The sequence below is a fragment of the Gorilla gorilla genome, chromosome 10 (genome assembly GCF_029281585.2).
Source record: "Gorilla gorilla gorilla isolate KB3781 chromosome 10, NHGRI_mGorGor1-v2.1_pri, whole genome shotgun sequence".
In the NCBI taxonomy this organism is placed as follows: domain Eukaryota; kingdom Metazoa; phylum Chordata; class Mammalia; order Primates; family Hominidae; genus Gorilla; species Gorilla gorilla.
In genome coordinates, this window is record NC_073234.2 from 100,467,084 (window position 1) to 100,486,016 (window position 18,933).

The 18,933-nt window shown below is 33.1% G+C and overlaps 1 protein-coding gene across 4 annotated transcripts in view; it reads left to right on the top strand.

Moving 5' to 3' along the window:
* The window catches only part of LRRIQ1 (leucine rich repeats and IQ motif containing 1), a 226,345-nt gene that overhangs the window by 65,566 nt on the left and 141,846 nt on the right, over nucleotides 1–18,933 (top strand). For all 4 annotated transcript variants that reach the window (XM_063694186.1, XM_063694187.1, XM_063694188.1 and 1 more), the window contains exons 11-14: nucleotides 3,717–3,910; nucleotides 4,229–4,356; nucleotides 9,359–9,432; nucleotides 11,870–11,963. In XM_063694186.1, the coding sequence (XP_063550256.1) occupies nucleotides 3,717–3,910; nucleotides 4,229–4,356; nucleotides 9,359–9,432; nucleotides 11,870–11,963 (490 nt within the window). The remainder of the gene's footprint in view (nucleotides 1–3,716; nucleotides 3,911–4,228; nucleotides 4,357–9,358; nucleotides 9,433–11,869; nucleotides 11,964–18,933) is intronic.

Sequence of the window (18,933 nt, forward strand, 5' to 3'; positions counted from 1 at the left end):
GCAGAGGTTACTGCTGTCTTTTTGTTTGTCTGTGCCCTGCCCCCAGAGGTGGAGCCTACAGAGGCAGGCAGGCCTCCTTGAGCTGTGGTGGGCTCCACCCAGTTCGAGCTTCCCGGCTGCTTTGTTTACCTAAGCAAGCCTGGGCAATGGTGGGCGCCCCTCCCCCAGCCTCGCTGCCGCCTTGCAGTTTGATCTCAGACTGCTGCGCTAGCAATCAGCGAGATTCCGTGGGCGTAGGACCCTCTGAGCCAGGTGTGGGATATAGTCTCGTGGTGCGCCGTTTTTTAAGCCGGTCTGAAAAGCGCAATATTCGGGTGGGAGTGACCCGATTTTCCAGGTGCGTCCGTCACCCCTTTCTTTGACTCGGAAAGGGAACTCCCTGACCCCTTGCGCTTCCCAGGTGAGGCAATGCCTCGCCCTGCGTCGGCTCGCGCACGGTGCGCGCACCCACTGGCCTGCGCCCACTGTCTGGCACTCCCTAGTGAGATGAACCCGGTACCTCAGATGGAAATGCAGAAATCACCCGTCTTCTGCGTCGCTCGCGCTGGGAGCTGTAGACCGGAGCTGTTCCTATTCGGCCATCTTGGCTCCTCCCCCCCGAGTTATGTTCTTTAAGTGCCTAGTTTGTTGAGAGTTTTTATCATTAACGGATGTTGGATTTTATCAAAAGCTTTTTCTGTGTCTATTGAGAGGATCATATGGTTTTTGTTTTTACTTCTGCTTATGTGGTGAATTACATTTATTGATTTGCATGTATTAAAACAGTCTGGCATCCCAGTAATAGAGTGTACTTGATTGTGGTGAGTTACCTTTTTTTATGTGCTGCTAGATTTGGTTTGCTAGTATTTTGTTGAGGATTTTTGCATCTAGGTTCATCAGGGATATTGACTTGTAGTTTCCTTTTTCTGTTGTTGTTCTGTCACTGCCAGATTTTGGTATTAGAGTGATGCTGGCTTCATAAAGCTTTGCATCATGCATGAGGTATGGGGGAGTCCCTACTCCACATTTTTTTGTGGAGTAGTTTAAGTAGGTCTGGTGCCAGCTCTTCCTGGTACTGTATAATTCAGCTTTGAATCCATCTGGTCCAGGGCTCTTTTTGGTTAGTTAGTTTAGTTTTTCTTTTTTTTAAAATTACTAATTCAATTTCAGAACTCCATATTGGTCTGTTCAGGGTTTCTGTTTCTTCCTGACTTACTCTTGCAAGGTTGTGTGTTTCCAAGAATTTATCTACTTCCTGTATATTTTCTTGTTTGTGTGAATAGATGTGAATATAATTATTTATACTACTCTCTGAGGATATTTTGTATTTCTGTGGGATTGGTTGTAGTATCAGCTTTGCTGTTTCTCAAGACACTTATTTGGATCTTCTCTCATTTTTTCTTGTTAATCTAGCTAGTAATCTATTTATCTTGTTTATCCTTTCAAAGAAAGAGCTTTCAATTTGTTTATTCTTTGTGTGGATTTTTAGGTCTAAATTATGTTTGGTTCTGTGGTGATTTTAGTTATTTCTTTTGTTCCACTAGCTTTGGGGTTAGTTTGTTCTTGGTACTCTAGTTCCTGTAGGCATGATGTTAAATTGTTAATTTGAGATTTTTCTAACTTCTTGATGTAGGCATTTAGTGCTATAAACTTTCCTCTTAACACTGTTGTAGCCGTTTCCCAGAGATTTTGGTATATTGTGTATCCTTTTTCATTTGTTTCAAATAATTTGTAAATTTCTGCCTTAATTTTGTTGTTTAACCAAAAGGCATTCAGAAGCCAGTTGATTTCCCTGTAGTTGTGTCGGTTTTGAGAGACCATCTTGGTGTTGATTTGTATTTTTATGCTACTCTGGTCTGAAAGTATGATTGGTATGATTTCTGTGTGTTTTAATTCATTCAGACATGCTTTGGGCTGAGTATGAATATGACCTTAGCATATGTTTTTTGTGTAGATGAGAAGAATGTATATTCTGTGGTTTATGGGTAGAGCATTCTGTAGATACCTATTAGTTCCAGTTGCTCAAGTGTCAAATTTAAGTCTAGAATTTCTTTGTTGGTTTTCTGCTTAAGTGATGATCTGTCAAATGCTATCCATGGGAAGTTGAAGTCCTCCATGATTACTGTGTGGCTAAGTCTTTTTGTAGGTCTAGAAGTACTCTTTTTATTAATTTAGGAGCTCCAATGTTGGATCTGTATGTATTTAGGGTAATTATGTCATCTTGTTGGATTAAACCGTTTATCATTATGCAATGCCCTTCTTTGTCCTTTTGAACTGTTGTTGGTTTAAAGCATAGTTTATCTGACATATATATAGCAACTCCTGCTCTTCTATGTTTTCTCTTGCATGATAGACGTTTCATGAACCCTTTACTTTGAGGCTATATGTTTTGTTAAATGTGAGGTAGACCTCTTGAAGACAACAGATAGATGGGTCTTGTTTTTTATTCAGCTTCTCAATTTGTGCCTTTTAAGGGGGCATTGTATTAGTTTATTCTCACAATGCTATAAAGAACAACCTGAGACTGGGTAATATATAAAGAAATGAGGTTTAATTGACTCACCTTTCTGCATGCTTAACAGGAAGCATGACCGGGAGGCCCCTGGAAACTTACAATCATGACAGAAGCTGAAGGGGAAACAAGCACCTTCTTCACATGGTGGCAGGAGAGAGAGAAATAGCAGGGGGGAACTGCCACACACTTTTAAACTCATCATTTACATTAGGTATATCTCCAGTGCTATCCCTCCCCCCTCACCCCACCCTACGACAGGCCCCAGTGTGTGATGTTCCCCACCCTGTGTCCAAGTGTTCTCATTGTTCAATTCCAACCTATGAGTGAGAACATGTGGTGTTTGGTTTTCTGTCCTTGCGATAGTTTGCTCAGAATGATGGTTTCCAGCTTCATCCGTGTCCCTACAAAGGACATGAACTCATCCTTTTTTATGGCTACATAATTTTAACTAACAGAGTAACACCTACAGAAAAAAATGCATAGTCTAGTATCTAATTTAAAGAACATTTTCTAGATTTTTAATATCTTCCATGAAACTTTACACACTTCCTCAGCGTCTTTTTCTCATGCTAACTCCTGATGGCTGATTTAAGCAACCTTCTCGGTTTTTTCCTTATGACCACTGAGTTACAGTTTCTAAGGCTCATCTAATATTTTGTAGATAGTATCATACTGATTTTAAGTTTATCTGGTCAAAGAGGAGGTCCCTCACGACAATATTGAAATACCTGAAGAATATGCTACTAATTCATTGGTTCTGATGATTGTACATACTTCATTTGGGAATCTAAGGTAGATATTCAAATGGTAGGAAAATGACATTCTAATACTATACATGCAACCTGAAGCAAGGATTCAAAGTTCAAAGGCTCTGGAATGAGTTAAAAACTATTATTTTAAGAAAAAAGTCGTTATATCTCTCCCTTGTTTTATTCGTATTTGAATATAAAGCATTCATTCCCAGTGTATGCCTTTTAGTACTTTGTGCAATTTTTAATTGATAGATAATTATGTCATTCAAAAATATGTCACCCAGATGCCAGTTTAAATAATAACACAGTTTACAAGATATGTTTCACCAGGAATTTGGACTAAGTCCTCACTTGTAATTAATGATAGTGAGAAATACAAAGGTGCAATTATTTAGAAAAAAAATGGAAACTTTCTTCTAGAGTCTGGAAGACTGTATGACACAGGTGATCTTATAACTTTTTTCTTCTAGGTGGTTTAGAATCTTTGAAAAATCTTCAACAACTAATTTTGGACCACAATCAGTTAATTAATACAAAAGGTCTTTGTGATACACCTACCATTGTATACCTAGATTGCTCCCATAATCATCTTACTGATGTAGAGGGCATTGAAAATTGTGGATTGCTCCAAATATTGAAGTTACAGGGAAATTATCTGAGTGAGGTAATTGCTTTGAATTAATTGATTTCTGTGATAAAGCAACACTTTTCTTTTGATAGAAATACCAATCACATATTAAAAGCAATTTTGAATAATTATTTTGTTCATTTTTCACCATGAAGTAACCTTTATCAAGAATATTAAATATTATACAGTTAATTAATAGAAATTTTATTCATATTTAAAAAGTCTTATACCTTATGATATGCACTTTATCAGAATCTATCTGTTGGTAGTTTTGGAAGGTTGTGTATTTTTTAATTGGGCTAAATGATAAAATATTTTGCTTAATATAAACTAATGAACCAAATTTAAATATAGCTTCCATCCTTGGAGAATCTTGTTTTACTAAGAGAATTGCACTTGGATGATAACAGCATTTCAACTGTGGAAGCATTTTCTTCATACTGGCTGCCTTTACTACAAAATATTACTATCTCTCAAAACAGGTAAAAGCATACTTAAGAAATAAATTCAGTGAATGATTGTTTAAAATAAATATGTGATGTTCATAAACTACTATAAAAGTTAGATTTCTCTAATAATTCAATGAGATTGCATCAAAATAAATTAGTATATAAATTATAAAAATAACATTATAGAATTTTTAAAAATTAAAATGAATTATTGGCATACCCTAAAATTTTAGTAGAATTTTAATTGTCCATTTATCTTTCTAATTTTATTTCTTCTCAAAGATGCACTTGTATAAATCTCTCAGGGAAGATTTGTTTATGTTTATACGGAGCATAATCCTTGGAAAATATAGGAGGTAGTTAATTTAATTCAGAAGGATGTCTCATTCTCTCAAATGGTACTTATTAAGTCCTGGAAGGACAATTTTTACTCTGCTCTCAACTTGCTTGTCTTTTTGAAACTGTTAGGATGGATTTAAATTTGATTTCCCTAAGGATATAAAGTAACACTTAAAAAAATACCTTAACATTCAATTGAAATGGGTACCTGCCTCAGAAGATCTATTTGAAACCACCAAACATCTGGATCTTTGCTGAGAATAACTGGCTAAACCAAAGCAGGAGCACAATATGTGTATTTCTCCTCTGCTTAATATTTCATTGTAATCCATTCACTATAATATGATTAATTTCTTCATCAAAGGCACAAGGAGTAGGGGAAAGAAACCACCTTTAACAAGAAATTGTTTCTTTAAGTTATACAGTGCTCACAAAACACACGAATAAGGACAATATCATTTTTACATATATACCTATTTTCCCCCAAGACATATAAAATCATCTCTCAATCTCTTCCACAACAGTGTTCATCTTTTAAGCAGGAATATACTAAATGACTTAACTTCCACCTATTAAACTTTGACATTGAAAAACAAATATGTATTCAAAAAATCCCCTCAAATTACTTTAATCCAATGTAAAATTTAAAATTTGACTTGAGTTTAAAAGGACATTTGTTCCCAGAGCCAGCTCCATCAGATAATACTGTGTAAGTAATTTGGGAAATTCACAAACTCCTTGGATCTTTTCAGAATATTTTCCAGGTACAGAGTATACTTTCAAAATGAAATATTCAGCTATGTTTTGGACATACGCAGTAAGTCACAGAGGAATTGAGATACCTACCATATTTTATAAAAGTGGACCTCAAGCCACATTAATGAGCATAAAATATTTAAAGAGATTATAAAGAAAATCAAGACATTTTTTGACAAGTAATGCCTTTAATTTATTTGGGCAATTTAAGTTATCAAAGATAGTCTATTTCTAAGAATTAAATTTAATACTAGCTGATAGACTTTTGCTCTATCAGTATGATATGACATATGCATATCGAGCTGATAAAATGGGAGTTATATAAACTAGAGAATTAAATAATTTTTAGAACTGAGCATGATAATTGGAATGATTAATCCAAATGTTTTCTATTTATAATTTTGTTTGCATAATCTTATAACGTTTGACTATTGAGATGGGGTTTGCTATTTGGGGGATAAAAAAATGAGTAATGTATGTTCTTACACCCACAGAGCATTTTGGCATAAAAGAACTTAATTTTTAAAACTCAACTATACCAAAAAGTAAAATTATTGTATAATATATGTGATTTTGACATTTCAAATAATACTGTCACTGATACTGGAATGTATTTCTTCTGAGTCTGTCAGAGCTCTTTGTGCCTGTAACCTTCTGCCATTATTGAGAGGATGAAGGGAGAAGGCCCAAGAGCACCAGGGAAATGTCATTGATAGCAAAGGACATATGGAATACTAAAATGATTTTGTAATGTCATAGTGTAAAGATAATCTTCAACCTTAGAATATTTCACAAGTTTATTTTCATTGACTGTAGAAATTATCTATTTTAATTTATTTTAATTTATGCTCTTAACATGTGAAATGACTTTTTTAAAAACCATATTAGGTTTGATAAAACCAAATCTATGTTTGAATACTGAACCTACAACTTGGTCAGTAGATGTTGAGCAATTCTGCTCTCTGACCCTCAGTTTTTTCTCACAAGTAAAAGTGGTAATGCCTACCTTACCTAGTTTATGGGATTTTAATGATGATCCAAGGGGAAAGGGAGAATAATTTTATAATGTGATATTTGGATTTGTGTTTGGTATGGATTTTAAATTATATTTACTTTTCCTTTAATTTTTGATATTTTCATCACAAAGAAGATATTATGTGTCCATATGCTTTTTTTCCCAACAAATGGAATACATACAAAGAATGATACTTAGTACATATTGTTTGAAATACTTGTTTCATCCTGATTTCTGTTTTAAATTTTCAGTAAGACATGTGACTGTTTTAAGTTTGACTTAGTGGAGTTCTAACTGGATGACTCTCTGGCTTTATAAGCCTTTTTACTTCCAGTGAGACTCTAAGTAGGAGCACAAAGTGGAAACTATTACCCATTGGCTGTTCATTGTACAAATCTTTTGCTTTTTGTCGTCTTTGAAATTTATATCTTTTTAATGCCCAGGGCTAATGTGACAAGGTCAAATGGTTTTAGGTTTTCACTAATGTCCTTTGTCTTTCTGGTTTGAATTTTCTTGGAAATAATATAGACAGAATGTCGGTAAAAGGAAAAGTTCTAGAGGTTTTTTAAAAAAGGATTATACTATTAAGTTTCTACCATCCTAATGAATAGTTATAAAGGTGAATGAGTAGCCAGTTTTCTTGATTAAAATTTCAGAAGAAGAAAACAAACATGATTTTAACAGCACGGTTATCTGAAAAGATTACTTTCAACATTACAAAAAGATTTTTTCAAAGCATATATTTCTTCACTTTGATTGATTTTTGCAAAGATTTATTGATTTTTGATTCTAAAAAAATTATTGGTTATTTGCATTTGAGGTCTTTTTATAACCTATACGTTACCATATAACTTACTGGCTAAAAACATTAGATACTCTGAAAAAAGAAAAAAAGTTGTATTCTGAATGGTTTAATATGCCATTACTATTAATATTTCAAAATCCTTTCACTGGAAGGGTGAAGAGTTAGTATTAGAAATATATTAAGGGTAGAGCACAGAAACAATTTTCTTGTTAATAAGTACATTTATTAAAATTTTATTTTTACTTGAATTATATTTATATATATATTGCATGTAATAATTATACAGAACGTGCTTGAATAGGAAATGTCATAAAATTGAGACTTAAACCCACTGATTATGTATAGGTAAAGCCTGAATTTCCTCTATCCCTCCATGTCTTCCCACCCCACTTCCCTTCCCTTCCCTTGACTTTTTTTTCCTTTTCTTTACTCCAATATCCATGTGAAATTTCAGTAAATTTCACTGTTATGGAGTATATGTACAGTGTATGTAATGGCCAATATATTCTCACTTTTATTACCTTGGATATTTTTCTCCTGGAAATTGCTTTTAAGAAGTGGGATCTTATATGTTTAATATGAATGTAATATTGTATTTAGGATTGGCAACATGCAGAGAAATGTTCTCCCAGCCTCATTATATCATCTACTTTTTCATCAGTAGTGTATCTTCTTTCTCTCTGCTAATGCTGAAAGGGATAGTACAAGGGAAGAGTGAAGGTCAATACAAGGGTTAATCTTCTGCCACACCCCATGAGGCTTCCACTCACAGGGTTACTCTGTGAGCTTCTGACCTGAGAATATAAAAATAAGAGATTTCGTTGTTGTTGGTGGTGGTGGTGGTGTTTTCTATGGCAGTGAGTTTGTAGAAATAAAGAGGTAAAGGACCCTTCCAGGACAACTGGAGGGAGAGTATAAAAAACACGAAAGCAATAAAAGTGAAAATTAGTGCATACTTATTTATTTTGTAGCAGAGATAGACCTTGAGCCAAAGCGGATTTTGAACAGCTATGGAATTATAGTGGGAATTAATTCAGAAGGCTTTTCTAATTGTGGCAAAAATATATATATATATATATATATATATATATATATTTTTTTTTTTACTAAGGAGTTTTTATCTTGCTTAAAGATCCAGATGAGCTGGCTTAATTTAATTTCCAAATAGCTACAGGTAATGTGATATTATGTTACACAGTAAGTGTAGACTTGTCCTAGTTGGAAATGCAAATCAAACTAGAGTTAATTTACCCTTTATAGCTTTTGTTTCCAATGACGTGGGTATTTTTAATATCATGATTTTTGTTTGAATATGGGTTTTTGATAACAATTATAACTTAGAAGACAATAAAAACCTTTAAATGTAGGAGGAAAATTAATTATTACTATATTATAATATGCATAATTAATTAGTATTAATTTTAAATATCAGTGTGTTTTGGCCAAGTTTAAGTCCATTCTATTGAGGTAAAACATTTCGTGTTATTCTGTTCTTATACTCATTTATTTACATATTGAGTATATTTCCAATTTAAAAGTAAGCCCAGTTTAATTTTGAATACTTACAGTACTATAATACTTTCAATTAGTAAAGAAAGATTTTTTAAAAAAAACTAGTGATTAGTTAGTTCTCCTGTTGAAAAGTAGTAATTTCTCCTGTTGAAAAGTGATTTTTCATTTGTACCTTAAAAGTTTTGGTTATGTGTTTCAGGCAGGGAGAAAAATAAATAAAAAATGTAAATTCTTTGTAAATTTGGCCTTATATGAAAACAAAACAAAATAATCAGAAGAAAACACACTTATTCTTATTTAAATAGCAAATACACATGAAAATCCATGATTTTTGTGATTGAAATTAGTAATTTCAGGATTTCTTTTACAAAATGAATAGAAGTTTTCCATCATAAATACGTAGAAGTCTATAATTACTGCATTTGTAAAAAGCACTGTTAGCAAGTGCTATAATTTTATTGTACAATTATAATTGTATATATAAAATTGTATAAAATGTGTATAATTATATAATTGTATTATAAAAATGTATTGTTATGTAGTTACAATGGTAACATTAAGGACTTTCCAATTTAGAATTTTGATGAAGTTTTTGTTTTTGTTTTCAGCTTGACTAAAATCGTACCACTTTTTCATTTTGTTTCATTGGAAAAGCTAGATGTCAGCCACAATTGTCTTTCTGGTAAGTTTAGCATAATATATATATTTTAATAATAGACTTTTGACTTTCTGTTTCAAATATGATAAGGGGTTGTTTTAAATGCATAAGTTAATGGCATTTACATATAATAAACCTGTAAAATAAAGCATGCTGAAATAATTCACTTGAAATTTTATTTCCACTTTTACAGTCATATTACTTCCACATCTTTCTGGTAGGCCTAGCCAAAGTCACAGTTATCCTTTTATTTAAAAGTCATACATCTTTTACTTATGAAATGTGTAGCCTAATGAAGATGAGCAAACAGTATGCCTTTCTAACAGGTATAGAGTAGTCACTCATTAAAAATTTATTAAAGAATCATGACTTGAATTGACTCCTTCCTTTCTTCAAAATTTCCGCATTCCCAGTCCCAGTCAGTCCACTCCTAGAGGCAGCCACAGACTGAATTTATCACTACACATTAATTTTGTCTTTATATTAATTGGATCAAACAGTACATTCCTTTTTTCTACAACTTTCTTTGTGTGATATTAGCATCTGACATTCTACCACTTTATATATTTATTAAATATATTTATTTTTCTGAAGTGTAAGGGATATGTGAATATATCACAGTTTGTTTATCCATTCCCCTGTTGAACATACTTTGATTGTTTGTGGTTGGGGGGTTATGAATACAAAGTTCCTATGGTTCTTGTACAAGTATTTTTGCAGGCTTAAGTTTTCTCTTCTCTTGGGTAAATGTGTAAGAGTATAATTGTTGGATAATAGAGTAGGTGTAACTCTAAAAGAAACTGACATACTATTTTCCAAAGTAGTTGGAACATTTTACAACCACACCAGAAATAAGAGTTACAATTGCTCCATTCTTGAGAGCTTTTAATAATTTACTATGTTATCTCATTGTGGTTTTAGTTTGCATTGACCTGATGAATAAAGACGTTGAACTTCTTTACAAGGGTTTATTGGTGATTTTTGCACCTTCTTTTGTTGTGTCTATTCAAGTGTTTCACCATTTTGGAAATGTGATTATTTTTATTTTTCTTATTGATCTATAAAAATGTTTACATATTCTGGACATCATTATCTTATAAATTTCTAGCCTTTGTTTTACCTATCAATTTTCTAAATGGTATATTTAGATGAGTAGATATTTTTAACTTTTTCGTTATTTTTGTGTGTCCTTTTATAATAAAATTTTCACTCCCAGGTTGAGAAGATAATTTTCTGTGCTTTATTCTAGAAGCTTTTGTACTTTCAGTTTTTTACTTAGGCCTATGATCCCTCTCAAATTAATTTTTATGTATGGTGTTAAGTAGAGGTTGAGTTCATTTTTTATATGGATATCGAATTGTTCCAGCCACACTGGTTGAATAACCCTTATTTTGATAATCGAATTACTTTGCCATCTTTGTGCAAAAATTGTTTTACATTTGGTTTTCTTTGGGATATGTTTCCATTGATTGCTTTTCTCATAACTATGGCTTATGTTTTCCTATTTCTTTGGATGTCTAGTAAATTTTAACTATTTCTTGAACATTGTAGATAATTCTACATTGAACATTGTAGATAGTTCAGTAAGTCAGGGTGTTGTTGTCTTCCTTTAAAGGATGGTAAGTTTTATTCTTGCAGGAAGTCAAATTAATTATGAATAATTTTTAAGTAATTTTTTTCCTGCCGGGCTTAGTTTTATTCTATTTTAGGACAAGTGATTTTAGTTTTCTTTCTTTCTTTTTTTTTTTTTTTTTTTGAGACAGAGTTTCATTCTTGTTTCCCAGGCTGGAGTGCAATAGCACGATCTCAGCTCATTGCAACCTCCACCTCCCGGGTTCAAGTGATTCTCCTGCCTCAGCTTCCCAAGTAGCTAGGATTACAGGCATGCGCCACCATGCCCAGCTAATTTTGTATTTTTAGTAGAGATGGGATTTCTCCATGTTGGTCAGGCTGGTCTCAAACTCCTGACCTCAGGTGATCTGCCCGCCTCGGCCTCCCAAAGTGCTGGGATTACAGGTGTGAGCCACTGCCCCCGGCCCTATATTGACTTTTTTAAGGTAAAAAGGACCATGCAATCTATTTTGTTGTATATACAATTTTAACACTTATCCTATTACTTTAGATTTTACTTCTTCAGATTTTGTGCTTACAATCTGTCACAAACTATTCTAAGTCTTTTACACACATTATCTCATTTAATCCTAACCCTATAAGACAGATATGAACCTGAATTGTAAAGCAGATTTGCAAAAGTTCACACAGCTGTTAAATGGTAGAAACATATATTCTGACAATAGTCTGTGTTCTTAACACAGTCTTCTTTAAAAAGCATATAGCATTCTGCAGAAGAAATAAAAATATTGCTTTTCTTTAATAGCTAACCAGTAAATACAGTGGTCATAGATTTATGATATTTGTTCTAAATCTGTGATACCTTTCAAAATGATTTTATTTTCTGTAGATCTTAAAAGTGCCATAAAATGGTTTGAGGCATGCTATTCTCTCCGTGAATTGTCTCTCACTGGAAACCCACTTCTTCAAGAAACAAACTGGAGGTAAAGAGGCATTGTTGCACCCCATGTATATCCATTACTATAGTTGCAGAAAAAAGTTTGATAAAAATTGTCCTGTGAATAACAATTACGTAGGATAAGTTAATTAAAAAATTAAAAGTCATTTTAAACCAAAAAAGTTTTGTAAAAGTAGTTTTAAAAATGTTTTTATTCTAAAATAATTTTCTTGCACATGTGTGAACTAATACAAAATTGAAATTAAAATTGTAATGTAAACCATTAATTATGTGACAAGTTTAGTGTGATATTAACTTGGGTTTTGCATTTATAGAAAATATATTTGTTGAGAATTGCTTTTTTGCCAATCATATAATTACATAGCTTCCTACTTAAGTTGTTTGCTTTTTGAGAGTAATTTGGTTTTGTTTTATTTTCCTAAAAGAGAAGGATGGTGTCTGTTAAAAAGTTTGCGTTATAAGCATATTTAAATTCTTGCTCCTCTTTGGAATATTGCAATACCTTAATGTAAACCAAGAAAAATATTTTGTAATTTTTAATACATTTTCATAGAAAGAAGTTTTCTCATTTACACTTATAATAATATACTAACACCATTTCCCCCAAATTGACCACCATCTTTTTTCAAAAATTAGCTATTTTGTGATAACTTACATAGCATAATTTTTATCATTGTTTATGAATATGAATATTTTGTGAAAAACTGGACATTTTTATCACCTTAAGAAATACCTCATGCTTTTTTGCAATAAGTTCCCTCCCCCAGTATTTTAAAAACATCTCTCCACTCTTTTATGGCTTTCATTGTTTCTGGTGAGAAATGTCTACTGACATTCTTGTCTTTCTTTCTCTAAGAATGATTTTAAGATTTTCTCTTGATCACTGGTTTTCAACAATTTGATTACAATATGTTTTGGTGTGGTTGCATTTAGTTTACTTGGGATTTATCACACTTTTTGGATCTGCCATTTTCATAAAATTTGGAAAATTTATGGCCATTTTTTTTTCAGATTTTTTTGTTCTCCCTTTCACTACCTATTCTGCCCTAGTAGGACTCCAGTTTCAACAATATCAGACCACTTGAATTATCCCAGGAGTTGCTGTTGTTTTCTTTTACTTATTATTATTTCTTTCCCTTTCCATGCCTCACTCACTCCGAATAGTTTCTATTGCTTTGTCTTCAAATTCTCTGATATTTTCTGTTTAAGTATGTACTCTGCTTTCAGTCTCATCTATTTTTCATTTCTGATTGCAGATATATTTTTCCTCTATATAAATTTATGTATTTCTTTAACATTTGTAATTTCTCTTCTAATCATGCTCATGCTTTCTGGAACCTTCTGGAACATATGGAAAATATTAATAATAGCTGTATTAATTTAACTTCCTTATCTGTTCTTTCCGTCATCTCTATCATTTGAAGGTCTACTTGTATTGAATTTTTTTTTCACTGATTCTGGATCATATTTCTCTGCTTCATTGCATGCCTGGTCAGTATTGGTTGTATTCTGGACATTTTGAATTTTATATTCCCAATGCTTAATTTCATTGTATTACTTTAAATAGCCTCTATTTTGTGTTTGGTGTGCAGTGGCTAAGTTACTTGGCACTAATGAGATACTTTCTAAGCTTGCTTTTAAGTTCTGTTAGAATGGTCTAAAGAAATCGTTGGAGTAATGCTAATTTAGCCCTACTACTATGATGACAATTTTCTGCGTATTTTTTCCAGATGTCTCATATAGAGACAGGCTGGTCTCGAACTCCTGGAGTCAAGAAATCCTCCCACCTCAGTCTCCCAAAGTGCTGGGATAACAGATGTGAGCCACTGTGCCCGGTCTTCTATGTATTCTTTTAACTTTGCCTGTGGGAACTAATCTCCTATGTCAGTTCCTATAGTTCTGCCTTCAGTTTCTACTGGTCCTTTCCCCTGAATTTAGATGGCTTTTTCTTACACATCAACAGAAGATTACTGATTTGCCAAGTTTAAGTGAATTACCTCCCAGAATACTGAGAGAATTTGCATATGTCCACTGTGAAATTTTCCACTGTGGAATTGGTGATCATTCTGGCTTACACTTTTGTCTTTTTTTATGCTCAGAACATTCATTTTTGAGATGGTTTCACATTATTTATTGTACATTTGACATTTTTATACTGTCATTTCACTGGTACATCAAGGCAGGATAAGCCAAGCATAAACAAGGCTACAATTTAGGAAAATGAGTTTGCCAATACAAACATGCTAAGTATAGGGGAAGGTACACATTTACTAAAATACATATTAGGTAGCAAAATATATATTAGGACCATTAGAGTTTAAATCAAATCAGGAAAACTTGTCAACTTGTTCAGGCAGTTAAAATACATTTATGAACAAAGCACAAACTAAAAAAAAAAATAGCTGTAACACCTGATCCTAGGGCAGAAGCTGTTGACTTTTTGCCCTGATTTAGTTTCTCTGCAAGGTGTGGCCATGTCCAGGAAGATCCTGGATCTGACAATTTCAGAGGAGTATAAGATATATTACAGAAGAATTAAATGTCTGCTTATGTTTAAAATTCCCATATCTGACTTAATGTACCTGTAGAACAAGCTATTAGAGTCTGGGGAATAGTCTCTCTTCCCACTCTTGTCTGAGGCTACTGCAAACCTCTGACATTCTTTCTAGGTTAATTTGTTTCCTGGATTTGTTACTTGGTCTTTGGTTAAGAAGATAGAAGCATTTTTACACTAACTCAAACACCTATGTAATTTACTGCATATTGGTAACTTGTATATCTTAGAAGAGTTATTATCTTGGCCCAGAAAGTCCATTTTTCTTTCTTTTTTCTTTAGAGCTAGGTTTCCAAAAAAGTTTCTAATAGTACAATGTTATTTAGGGAAATCTGGCATGTTTCCACGTTTTAGAAAAAAATTTGTCAACTTCCAGTTTAGAAATGTCTTTTCCAAGTGTACGTTAAGCTGTGCAGCACAGATGAAAGAGTATGACCTAGTACAGTGGTTCTCAAAGGTGTGTCTCTTGACCAGTATCAGTCATCATCACCTGGAAACCCAGCAGAAATGCAGTATTTTTGACACCATCCAAGCCTACTGAATCAGAAACCTAGGAGTGGTGTTCAGTAATCTGTACTTTAAGAAGCCCTTTTGATGATTCTGATATATACTAAAGTTTGAAAACCACCATTTTAAAACAAGGATATTCTACCCCTACCCCATACTGTGTGATCCTGGACAAGTAACTTAATCTTCTTTTTTTGATATGTGGTCTTTCTATGTTGCCCAGGATGGCCTTGAACTCCTGGACTTAAGCATTTCCTTTACCAAAGCCTCCTGAGTAGCTGGGACAAGAGGTGTATGCCACCATGTCCAGCTCTAACTTAACTTTTTTATGTCTCTGAATCCCAGTAGTAAAATGAGGATGATAGTCTCATGGGGTGGTTATGAGAACTGAATGGTATAATACGCATAATTTATTTAGAACAATTCTTAGAACGTGGTAAGATAATGAAAATTTACTATTTCCCATTACCATGTTAACCAGATTATATATGGGATCTTATTTAATCACCAAGTATTTTATGAACTCTCCTGTATGCAGTGTCCTCAGTGTCCTAACATGTTGGACATTATGAAGGAAATTTAATATAACCCATAATTTTAAGACATTTTCCTAATCATATTGGGGAGATAAAATGTAGGCACAGAATTGATAACCATGAAAAATAATAATGATCAAAACCACTAATACAACATTCACTCTGTGCTCAACACTGTTCTCGTTTAATCTATACAATATGCCTAATAATTATGTATGTAACCCAGCATCCCATTTTATAGTTGAGGAAACTGGGTCCCATAAAGGCTAAATAACTTGACCAAGGTTACATAGCTATCAAGTAGAGGAGCCAGGAAGTCTAACTCATGCAGTCTGGCTGCAAAATCTACGCTCGTAACTCTTAGAGTTTTTGTGTCTAATAAAACAGTAGTGTCAAATGATTATTGTAGGCAACATATAAGCTTTAAAAATTTAGAAAAATCATCTCAGTTTAGTGTGACAAGGAGAAACGGCCTTGGCTAAAGGGGCACACTTTTAGTTAAACCTCAGAAGTTTGCTAAGATTTAAAATCATAAAGAACTAATAAAAGCAATTCTGGTGGAGGAATGTCCAAGAAAAGTAAGGAAGGTCAGATGTATAGCTAGACTCTGTTTGAAGCTAGTCTATTCAGATGTAAAATGGGTATACTGGGAAACACCATTGGAAGGAGATGAGAAATGAAGTACTTACAGTGATCAGAGAATAGACGAAGTACTCTCTCTATATATTACTTCATTTCACAGCAGCCCTGTAAGTTGGGTTCTGTAATTGTCATTCTCATTTTACAGAGGTATTTACAAAAGCCTAGAAACCTTATGATTTGAATAGTACTTATATCATAGGGTAATATAGGTTAGGCTTCATAAAAAATAACTCAGAAATCTGTGTGGTTCAATACTAGATTATTTCTTGTTTACATTACATTTGATGTGGGTTCAGCCTGTATAATGTAGGCAGACTCAGAAACTCAGGCTGCTTCCATTTTGTAGACCTGTTTCATGTGGCTTCACTGTACTTGGCTTTTGTAAGCTAGTGGATTGTGGTAGGAGAGAGGGAAAGGGACCATAGGGAAGGGTACAACTGACATATAACCACTCTGCTTTCACAGGTGGCAGTCATCACTTCACTCATATTCCATTCCGTTGACTGGTTCCATTCATGTAACTGGTCATATCACCAAACCTACTGCATGAGAGGCTAGAAAAGGTAAAGTACAAGGCAGTCATCACTTCACTCATATTCCACTCCGTTGACTAGTTCCATTCGTGTAACTAGTCATATCACCAAACCTACTTCACAAGAGGCTAGAAAAGGTAAAGAACAAGAATATCAGCCAACACTAACAGTCTGTGTGAAGGCTAAATATGCTACCACATGAAAGCATTTTATAGAGTGCCTCTCATCTGCCACACTAAGAAAATATTAGCTATTGTTTTTAGTGAGCAATAGAGAACATTTGAATATATGTGTGGTTATAAAAATGGTAGATTACATGTTTAGTTCTGAATATATTTCTGGCATTGTCCCAGACATTTTGTATTTCTACCAGAAATAAGCATTTTGGGAAGACTTTTTTCATCAGCAAACCGATAAGAGATTAGGAAACAAGTGACCAAATTTATTAGAGTCCAGGAATTATAAAGGGCTAAAATTCAGTCATGGAAATAGCCCCAAATTATTGTACAGATTCTTCCAGAATAGAGCTGGAAGGGGACATATGTACCATATATATGTATATGGTATTAGACATTTTATATATATATATATATATACACACACACACACACACACCCTCTCTCAATTCTTTCATTTTGTTAATATATAAAAATTGAGGTGCAGAGATTAATTAGTATACATTAGATATGACAATGTTTGCATGCAGTTTTCTAAAAAATGTCAAAATATCTAAAAAATGATTTCTAAAAACATCTGAAGTATAAAAGTTTCCAGAGATGGAAAGATTAAATAAATATTGTTCATTTTATTATATCCTTGGATAGGACATTCTTCAATCTTGTATAGTTTATCATCTCCTGAATAGCTAGACTACATCTTCTTAGATTTGGATCTATTTTCTCTTAAAATGATTTTTATAGGGTTTGTACCCTTGATATTATTTCCTCTCTTTTATTTACACATAGTTTTTTAAATCAATATTAATATTTTCTATTAATATTAAAGTTAATGTATAAATAGGCTATTTCTATACTTTTTATATTAATAGCATAAGAAATATTTCTAACTTGGAATATATATTGTTTTCCCATTCATACTAAACATATGCTATTCTTTTCTCATGGCTTTCTTTTGCTTTTTAAGAGTTTTGCTTCTGAAAGACAAAGCAAGAAGAATTGTATGTTCTGAAATAATCTCTTTGGGCACTGGGGATTCTGTAGTTATAAAAATGGCAGTTTACATTTTTATTTCTGGATATATTTCTTGCATTGTCCCAGGCACTTCTTATTTCTACCAGAGAAAATTGGTCACTGCCTCAAGGCATGGGTTATTTTAGGGAAGTCTCAAATATTTTACTCATTCAGATGTGATTTCAGGGAAGCCATTAAAAATGCGTTAGTTGGACTCATGTAATGAGAACATGCTCTTCCCCTCTCATTCTCTTATAGATAAGATCTTTTAACTTACTATCTCACAGGCTATCTTTAGGGCACAAAATCCCTGTTCTCCCGAATGTCTGGATGGCTTTTCTTGCCTCTTGTTTAATTTATAATAAGCTTATGGCTTCCCTCTTGTCTTTTTGCTTTAGCAAGTTGGCATTCTGTTTACTCAGAGATAAATATCTCTCTTCATTTATTGGGGAAAGGATATAATCACTTTTCCTTACTAATATTATACTTTAGTCCTTCACCATGTGCCCTTTGGATGCATATGGTCAATTCTCAATCCGGAGACATTTGTGGCACCTTGAGTACAAATGTTCAGACCAGTTTCCTTAACTTTTGTTGAATACAAGAACAGAATTGCAATTTTAAAGAGAACAGAAGGAAACATAATTGGTGACAGAATTACCATGTATATCTTGGAAACAAATTCTGGAGGGTGCAGAGTACATTTCCTTTATTTTTTTAAAGGACATATATTCATTTACGCAGAGAGTTTAACAGCTTGATCTGCAGTACTGAATTGTGTAGATTGCACTTAGTTTGTCCATTTCAGGTTTGTGTTGTAGCATTTCACTGAGATCTGTTAAATTGAGAAATTTTATTTATATCCATTAATTTTTAAAAGGATATAATCTAAAACAGCCAACTAAAATGTTATATCCCTAATGGAAAAAATTTTGTTTATTGTTTTTGCTTCTGGTTACATAGTACCAGCACAGTCCCTTGTATGTAATAGACACCCCAAAATATTTGTTGAACAAATACATTACAGTATTTA